This window comes from Mirounga leonina, unplaced genomic scaffold (genome assembly GCF_011800145.1).
Source record: "Mirounga leonina isolate KUSES-001 unplaced genomic scaffold, KU_Mleo_1.0 Mir_115, whole genome shotgun sequence".
Classification (NCBI taxonomy): domain Eukaryota; kingdom Metazoa; phylum Chordata; class Mammalia; order Carnivora; family Phocidae; genus Mirounga; species Mirounga leonina.
Window position 1 is genome coordinate 46,975,213 of NW_023270268.1, and position 9,836 is coordinate 46,985,048.

A 9,836-nucleotide genomic window follows, 5' to 3' on the forward strand; every position below is an offset into this window, starting at 1 on the left:
GTTTTCTCCATCAGGCTCTGCATGGCCATAGGCACAATCCTCCAGCCTTGAGACTCTGGAGTTTGCCGGTCACAATTGCATTTCCTGAAACCCTTCTTTTCCTCCCTACCCACCAAACACATGCATGGTCCTATTGCCTTCTATACCAGAGATAATTTCATTAGTCAATCATATCCTCTCTGCCCCCATATTCCCTCCTTAAGAGAAGTGGCCCATCCTTCTCTTTTCTTGGAGTCTGTCACTTAGCCCTACAGGGAGGCTCTGGTCACTTGGCCTATCCCTTCTATAGGCCAAAGTGAACTGGACCATGATAGTCTAGATTCTTTCCCCAGGAATTTATCATTGGAAATAATCTAGGCTTTGAGTGGACATGTTGAATTATGTCTAGGTAGAAAAAGAGGAAACTTAGCAGAGAAAGGGAAAAGAAGAGGAGGAAGAAGAAAGGGAAGTAAAGAAGGAGGGAAGGATAAGAAAAGCAAGTTGTTGAATAGAGAAAGGCAAAGAAAAAGACCCCATGGCTTTGGATAAGTAGAGAATAGGCAAAATCCCTGATTTTTAAGTTCCTATGCCCACTTCTATGTGACGCTCATAACTCCTGTACTCTTGCCAGAGAGTCACTTTATTTGCTAAAGCAAGTTTCAGTGGATTTGGTTTCTTACATTCAAACGCTCTCTAAGATATATCCATTAAGGTAAAATTAACAAGGGTATTATAACTAATGATAATAGCCATAATAGTTACCATTTTTTGTGCATTCACTACATAGACACAATCCTCAACATTCCATGTACATGATCATATTCTTCTAGATATCTGTGATAGAGGAGTTATTTGATAAGAACATTGACAGAAGACAGGTTTGGGCATGTGTCTGGTTGCCTAGCTGTTAAGTGGCCTTAACTGACCTTTGAACCTAGTTCTTAATCTCCAAAACCATGTGCTATGAGCTAACATATAAAAAGCATTCCAAAAAGTGCATGCCATAGTTCAAGATTGCTAACCCCTTAAGGTGTTTTTGTCACTAGATAGGAGCAGCTACAGTGGGAAATTGGCATAGCGAAGGAATGTCAGACAGGTTCATATATAGTCTGCTACTTGTACTACAGTGGTTGGATGAAGAGCTTAGACATCAAAGGGAACTGGTTAGAAGTGCAGTCCTGGGCTCCACCCCATACCTAAAATTGTGTATTAGCAAGCTCCCCGCAGTGATCTGTATGCACATTCAAGTTTGAGAAACTGTGCTCAGAGACTCACAGTAAATGTTGTCAGTGAGCTAAGATAGTATTTTACTTATCTGGTTATTATAACTATGATACAGTCTCTATGGTAAATATTAAGTATAGTATCGGGTGTCTAGAACTAAAGCAGAAAGATGAAAATCAGAACTAAAGTAAGATTTTGAGGTTCTGCTAAACCCTGTCATTGAAAACATAAGAATTTATCAAGGAGTAACTAATTATCTCTCCACCTGAAGCATTCTGTAGTCTATTTTGGTTCATTGGCAGCTACAAATAACTGCTATATTGGCTTTTATTATTTTATTGTTTATAGACAAGGGATGGGTCTATTGTACCTTACTATGTTGACTCACTGGATGCTTTTTTGGCCACCCAGATATCTTTTCAGAAGAGTGTCCAGAGTTTGACTTGTAAGAAAAATCTTTGGGCTTTGCTCTTTCTACAAGAGTCTAGTAGTCTAGTCTCCCTTTCTACAAGAATCTAAACTAAAAGATTATAAAAATGGGCATAATGCTCATCTACTTAACGTTGGTTCACACTTTTGACTGCGACTGGTGAAAACTTAGACTTTTCAGAATTCCAAATTCCAAAATCTGGAATATGACCAACAACACTGCTAATAACTTTAATCTTAGAAAATTGTGTAACACCCAGGACATAACTGAGGTCAACATCCCAAGAGTGAGCTGATGGAAGATGTGATTTCACATGAGAAAAAAATGGGTATTTCTTGATTTCTACACATGATTTTCATTTACCTATTTGGAATTTAGCTTATATACTTAAAGTATGGATGTACCAGAAATCAAAAATTTAGGTGGTTATAATAATGACAATTAACTTTCAAATAATGTCATATTTTTATTCTTTGTGCCACCATGGAAACCCTCCATGAGTCCATAATTATGGTGTAACATTTCAGAATGAGTAACTGGCTCTAAAGATATTTGTGCACCCACAGACTTTATGGACATGCCCTTGTGAAACCAAAGATCAGAGATAAAAAGAACAAAGGGAATATTTGCCCGAGAAAGATGACTAGAGAATGACTGAGGCTATAAGCCTGGACAGGAGTCTTTTATTCTGGATTTAATCAAAATTCTTTTAAAAATATTTCACAGTGCCTGGGACTAGGGACTAGAGCTTCATATGGATGGGGATAAGGGAAGTAAACATTAAAGAAGTAAATACAGGAAAGCAGTTACCTGGAATACTCCTAACTTCTGGGAGCAAGAAATTTTCTGAAGGATGGCAGACTTAGGTGGCCTGTGATTTTACAGGTTCTTGCAAGTGGTAGGGCACAGATGGAAAACCTGGTTCAATGTCATCTACCAAGGGGCAGACACACCATCGAGACATTACTCTGACCACAAGACCAGATACCCCCACCCCCCGACACACACACCTACCCAGATTTAAACCCAAATAATTGAAAAGCAATGCTCCATGAGATTTTTTCAAAGATCTCCACCCAGTTCAATACAAGTACCTGCTTTCTCTTCTTCCCCCCCCCCCACACCTAGTGTTTCCCCTCCTTTTTCCCCCCACTTCTGCCTCTCTCTGCCTTCTCTTTCCTCTGGTCTCCCTAGTCTCTTGTTCTCTCCTCTTCTCATTCCAACCTTGGAACAACTGGGCTGTCCTGTCTTCTGTGTCCTATGTCCCTGCTGTGATTTTTAATGAAATATATTCAGGAAGCCTATTGACTGGCTCCATGACAAGCACATAATTTCTAGGAGCAGCTGGGCCCTCCCCAGCACAGGGCAATCCTTTCACTTTTTCTCACTATGCTCTTTTCCCACTCCCACTCCACCATAGCCTTCTCTCCCTCTTCTCCTTCACTGGAGGCCGTTAGCTGTGAATTCCTTAGACTTTGTCCTTCTATTTCTTTATCCTGTCATCTTCTTGGGGAATAGAAGGGTCTTTCCTAAGGTGTTATCTTAGAATTGATCACATCTTTATTTTTTTTTTAAAGATTTTATTTATTTATTTGATAGAGACAGCAAGAGAGGGAACACAAGCAGGGGGAGTGGGAGAGGGAGAAGCAGGCCTCCCGCTGAGCAGGGAGCCTGATGCGGGGCTCGATCCCAGGACTCTGGGATCATGACCCGAGCCGAAGGCAGACGCTTAACGACTGAGCCACCCAGGCGCCCCGATCACATCTTTATTATTATACTTAAGGGAATCCTCTAAGAAATTCCTCTCTCTCCTATATCAGGGTTTCGTTGTCTCTTACCTGCAAAATCTTAACATTGTCCTGCCCTCCAAATTAGGTTTATTTGTAGTATTGTTTAATCAAATCTCATGTTTCTTGGTCTCAACTTTGAAGTTGGGGGATTTTATATTTTGTGCTTATAAGTTTCTTATACTTGCAGCCTTCGATTAGAATATTTTCAATGCTATTTCCATCCTCAAAGATTGTTAGATTTTCTGTGACTCTAAGAAAGAGAATAGATACCCTAACAATGGCTATGAAAACCTTTGTAAACACAGGAATGGCAGCCTTTTGAGTCTGAGGCCCAACAGATCTGACTTCTCCATAAATGTCTGTCTTCAGATCATCTATATATTGTTGGCTATTTTTTAAAATCCTAAGTAGAGACGTAGAACACTTGGGAAGCTTCTGAAATACTCTTTGACTATATTAGTACCTTCCAGATCTGGCTCCAAATTTTCTCTTAGTAGAAGGCTTCTGGGAATCACCCTTTCTGTGTTTGATCTGCAATGGCCACTGAAAGTTAATCTTCCTACCGCTGTCCTGTACTTGTGTGTATTTCATCATAGAATAGTGGTAAAGTGTATGGGGCTGTGGGGAAAGATGGCTGAAATTTAAACCTCAGTTTCTACTGTGTGACAAAGGACAAGTTACTTAACCTCTCTGCCTTTGTTTCACCACTTAAAAAACAGGGATGCGATTATCAATTAGAGAAAATTTTTAAGAATTCAAACTCAAGATAATTCTTGTTAGGTGTGCATAGTGCTGACTATAAGAAAGGCTTAATGTGTTGTTGTACTTTGCATTTCCAACTAAATTATAAATCCCTTGAAGTCAGGCATTCACATTAATCAGATACAAAGCAAATTTATACAAAATTTTGAGGTAAGTCCCTTAAAGATATGGAGCATATTCTGCATATTATTTTCATACCTTTAAGGCATTTATAATTGGTATTAAAGAATCAATAACTATGAACATGTTCTTGGATTTTAGACTGTATTTTTTCCTTCATTAAACCTAGTTCAGTGCATTACAAATAAAGTCAACAAACAATAATTTGAATACATATAAATTATTTCCACAAGACACAAGTTTTGATTTAAAATATAACTGAAACATATTGTAAATATGTCGTTTGATATGAATTGAAAAGCAGTATTTGCAATACTCACGTAACTGGTGCACTTAGGACGGCTATCTCCTTCAAATTCCTAGTCAAGTGTCAAGTTTTCTGAAAGTACTGAATGGTATTTGGACTAACTACCTTTTTTTTTTTTTTTTAAGATTTTATTTATTTATTTGACAGAGAGAGACAGTGAGAGAGGGAACACAAAAGCAGGGGGGGAGTGGGAAAGGGAGAAGCAAAAGCAGGCTTCCCGCAGAGCAGGGAGCCCCATGCGGGCCTGATTCCTCTGGGATCATGACCTGAGCCTAAGGCAGAGGTTTAATGACTGAGCCACCCAGGTGCCCCTGGACTAACTACCTTTTAAAACGCAGTGAATTAACACATTTGGAACAGACTTTAAGTGAGGTCACATATTGCTTATGTTGCAAATGAAAAATGCAAAGGAGTGCCTTAAGACCTATTGAGTACCACAGAAATTCTTAATGGTTTCCTTTGCTCCTCTCTTAATAGACTATCATCCCAGTTAGTACCATTCTAATCAAACCAGATGAAAATGTTTCACGTTAAGCCTCAGAATTATAGAATCCCATACTTTGGAGATTGGAGTGAAAAAAAGATAATAAAATCCACCTCCCTCATTTAATAGAGGAGAAAACATTCCTTTCAAATAAGACTGTTTTCAAAATAATATTCATGCCCTTTTGAGTTATCTACTCTAGTTTTATTTTCATGCTGTTAAATTGACCACAACTCAAAATACCAGTGTGCTCATGATGTCATGCATTTGAGTAGGGTACTTTATGTGTTCCTCTAAAGGACCCTCTGAGTCTTGTGGGGAATCTTCCTGTGATATCAAAGCCAGTAGCTAGTGGTTTTCCTTTGGGTATTTTTTAAGAGAACACTATCACGTAACATCTGGGACCAGAAAGAAATCTTTGTGGTATATATTTTATAGAGCTTTTCTTTTGGATTTTCTTTTTCCTCTAAGAGAAAAGCCTTTAACATAAAAAAATATTAGTCAATTGTCTAGAAGTGCTAGATTCCACTCCTGCGTGAGCCCATTTAAACATTTCCCTGAAAAGTTAATAATTCATTTATTTTCCAATTAAATATAATTTTGAAGTGCACTGCTTAAAATTTTGATACATTCAAGCCATGAAATGAGTTTTTCAATACATGTGATGTTTAAGGAAGTCCCAACCTACATTGCTAAGGTACTTACTAGAGCTAATTGTGACTAATCACTTTAACCTAAAGAAATAGGATTGGTAATAATACCCCCAAATCATACCTTAATCACTTTGGAGTTGCAACTGGCCTTTACATCTATCTATATAAAGCTGTACTTAAGATTTAAGTTATTTCTAAAACAATATGGTGCAGCCTCTGATCTTGAAATGTACTGGACAGGAGGATTTGGAGACCTTGTGTTGCCCAGAGGTGGTAGGTATCAAGATAAATTATCCTAGGCAATGTGAAGTACTGACAAATATGCTTACAAGGCCCTTTTAGAAAATAAGTTACCAATAACCTCAGTTGACTGAAATTTGGTTAAGAAAAAATATTGAAATAAAAAGTAAAAAGCAGATTAGAAGGGCAGAAAGGCTCTCTCCCCACTTCCCTCCCCACCCTCCCCACCCTTCGAAAGCTCTTGCTCTCTTGAAGTAGCACGTTCCAGCAAGTGCTTGGAATCTGGTCTCCGTGAAGCTAGGAGCACTGCACCAGCAGGGCGTTCCCCGTTGGAGACTGCTGGCTGCTTGGAACCTGCAGACACCTGGCGTGGTTCTTAAGGGCCCTAGAGACTTCTGTCTTGGACCCGTGGGCTCTAGGGCTGTAGGCAAGGGCTGTGAGCAGTCAGAAGGGTTTCCTGTGTGTCAGCAACTTCACTTTGCCGGATAGCTGGCGGAAGAGCGAAGGAGCGCTCACGGGCCAATCGCTCCCCAGCAGCCAGGCGGACCAGGCGCCCCCTCACCCTCCACGCCTCTGGGAGCAGCGGAGGGGCAGAGGCTGAGCGCTCCCGGGCACCGTGAAGATCTGCTCCATAGAAGACTCCCCGGGCTCCAGGCGGACTCTCTGCAAAGCTCTGGCGGACAGCCGGGCTGGCTCCGCCAAGGCACGCCCCTAGCCTCCTGGGAGCCCGGACTCACCCGGGTGCCCAAACCCCGCCCATCCTCGCGGGGAGCCGCCTGCCCCCAGCACTCCCCGGAGCAGGGCCTTGAGGAGGGGCCCTGAGCTGCACTGAGGGTGAACACTACGCGATCCAGAGGCGCGCGGGTCTGCAGTAACGCGCGCTCCGCTGGCCCCCAGAGGCTGAGCGAGCGCAGGGACCGAGAAGGAAGCAGCGCGGGCCCCCTGAAAAGAGCTGCTTGCTTTCAAGGTAGGGAGAAAGAAGATGCCCAAAGGAAGTTGATCTTTGGGGAAAGCAGGCTGGGGAGTGCCTTCCCCATGCCGGAACGCAGTACTGCCAGTTGGGCTCTACCTCCTCGCTGAACCCCCAGCACGGTCTCCGCTCTCCCGTGAGGACCCGCGAGCCCTCGGGAAAGCGCAGTCGGAAAGTTGTCGGTGGCCGTGTCTTGTGCGCCCGGTGGTGGTAACCTCGGCACTGACCAGCCGGACGGGGAAGTTGCTGGCCCGGCAGCCCGCCCGGCTTGGTCGCGCCCCGAGCAGGTTTCATGGCCCGCGGCGAACGCGGGGCTGGAGCCGGTGTGGGTGCGCCCGTGCGTGTCCCCTCCGGTGGGGCTCCCAGGCGCCCGCTCCCTTCCGCTCCCTCGCTTTTCCGATGCTCGGCGCGCCCTTCACCGCTGCCGCCCTCTCGCCGCTACTTGCCCCTAGGAGCCGCCGCGTAAGTCGGGGAAGGAGAGAATGACCGAGGTGCTGTGGCCGGCTGTCCCCAATGGGACGGACGCTACCTTCCTGGCCGGCCAGGGTTTGCCCTGGAGGAACAGCACCGCAGCCTCCACCGCTGCTGTCGCGGCAGCCTCGTTCGCATGCTCGCTGACCAAGACGGGCTTCCAGTTCTACTACCTGCCGGCTGTCTACATCTTGGTGTTCCTTATCGGCTTCTTGGGCAACAGCGTGGCGATCTGGATGTTCGTCTTCCACATGAAGCCGTGGAGCGGCATCTCCGTGTACATGTTCAACTTGGCCCTGGCCGACTTCTTGTACGTGCTGACTCTGCCCGCGCTCATCTTCTACTACTTCAATAAGACGGACTGGATCTTTGGGGATGCCATGTGCAAGCTGCAGAGGTTCATCTTCCATGTGAACCTCTACGGCAGCATCCTGTTCCTAACCTGCATCAGCGCGCACCGGTACAGCGGCGTGGTGTACCCGCTCAAGTCTCTGGGCCGGCTCAAGAAGAAGAACGCGGTCTATATCAGCGTGCTGGTGTGGCTCATCGTGGTGGTGGGCATCTCCCCCATCTTCTTCTACTCAGGCACCCAGGTCCGGAAAAACAAAACCGTCACCTGCTACGACACCACCTCCGACGAGTACCTGCGGAGTTATTTCATCTACAGCATGTGCACAACCGTGGCCATGTTCTGTGTCCCCTTGGTATTGATTCTGGGCTGTTACGGATTAATTGTGAGGGCTTTGATCTACAACGATTTGGACAACTCACCTCTGAGGAGGAAATCCATTTACCTGGTGATTATTGTACTGACTGTCTTCGCTGTCTCTTACATCCCTTTCCATGTGATGAAAACGATGAATTTGAGGGCCCGCCTGGATTTTCAGACCCCGGAAATGTGTGCTTTCAATGACAGGGTTTATGCCACTTATCAGGTGACAAGAGGTCTAGCAAGTCTCAACAGTTGTGTGGACCCCATTCTCTATTTCTTGGCAGGAGATACTTTCAGGAGGAGACTCTCCAGAGCCACTAGGAAAGCTTCCAGAAGAAGTGAGGCGAATTTGCAATCCAAGAGTGAAGACATGACCCTGAATATTTTATCTGAGTTCAAGCAGAATGGAGATACAAGCTTGTGAGGATGCAAGAATCACCGAACACCCGCTTTTGTAACATGGTAGGATGCTTAATAGAGCCAAGTGCTTTTTTCCCCCTTTAAGTTTCTAGTAAGCTGCTAGTAAGCTTAGAGAAAACTAAGTCCAAGAAAATAGTTAAAAAAAAAAAATTAAAACACCCACCCCTACATTTGGCTTGTTTAGGTTCACTTTCAAGGCCTCCCTTTCTAAACAGAAGTATGTAAAATAAAATTATACTATCCTAGTTAAACATTTACTTTCTTATCTGCCTTTAAAATTTACAAACTTTTCTGTTTAAAGTGCACTTGAGTACTAGAGCTATTTTGATATTAATAATTTCTCCAAGGAAACTGAGTTTTCAGTGATCTATGGTAGGAACAGGCTCCACATTCTCAAAGTATAGCAAAAATACTAAACTCCATTCAATATCAGGTGAAGAGATCTCAGCTGGGTGTTTCTTTTGGTCCTAGAAGCATAGGTGGTAGCAGGCTGTTTCTTTGGAGAATTGAATAGAAAATTAAGTCAATGAATTTAAAAACCTAGAAAATGATTATTACCCAGTCACTTCTAGAAAACTTAGGTGCTAGGTATGTGGTGGTGGAAGTCTGCATATATTATCTTACAGGCAAATTGCATTTGGAAAAATCAAAGTTCATGTACTTTCCTTGTAAACACTGTGAACTCTTAGACTTCCTGTGATAAAGAACATTTACTTGCACCACGGCTGTGCACTGCCTTAGGAGTCTTTGTTGCAGTACAAATGCTCACTGAAAGCTGCAAAGACAATGTAAAAAATCAGATCTATTACAGACCAGGGTCGAAGAATGTTGGCCAAGAGGATGATATTATCAGAGGGAGAATGTTTAATAGTCCTTCATGATGCATAGGCTGCAAACATATTTTCAAATGTATGAGGCAACAAGGAGTGGGGAAAAGATGGGGCTTTTTTGTTTTTGTGTTTAGAAAAAGTTTTAGAATAAGGACTTTAAAATGCTATAAAGGCCCTCTTTTGCCTCTTCAAAATGTCGGAAAACATTAAATGCAATATGAAAAAAACAGACTTTGTACAGGTTGTGTTGATAGAATGAAAAGCTATAATCCTATAATGGATCTTATATCCTCACATTTAAAAGAAAAAAAGCTGCAAATATATGGGAACGGGAAATAGAGAATTAAATTTATGTGGTACATAAGGTACCACAGCACTAAAAAGTTGGGGAGATTACAAATCCGACTACTAATAAAGAGAAGACTACTGGTCAGTCCCCCCCCC

The 9,836-nt window shown here is 43.1% G+C and overlaps 1 protein-coding gene across 2 annotated transcripts in view; it reads left to right on the forward strand.

Moving 5' to 3' along the window:
- Window positions 1-6,476: 6,476 nt before the first annotated feature.
- The window catches only part of P2RY1 (purinergic receptor P2Y1), a 4,907-nt gene continuing 1,547 nt past the window's right edge, over window positions 6,477-9,836 (forward strand). For both annotated transcript variants that reach the window (XM_034997373.1, XM_034997380.1), the window contains exon 1: window positions 6,477-8,604. In XM_034997373.1, the coding sequence (XP_034853264.1) occupies window positions 7,442-8,566 (1,125 nt within the window). In that variant the 5' untranslated portion in view covers window positions 6,477-7,441 and the 3' untranslated portion in view covers window positions 8,567-8,604. The remainder of the gene's footprint in view (window positions 8,605-9,836) is intronic.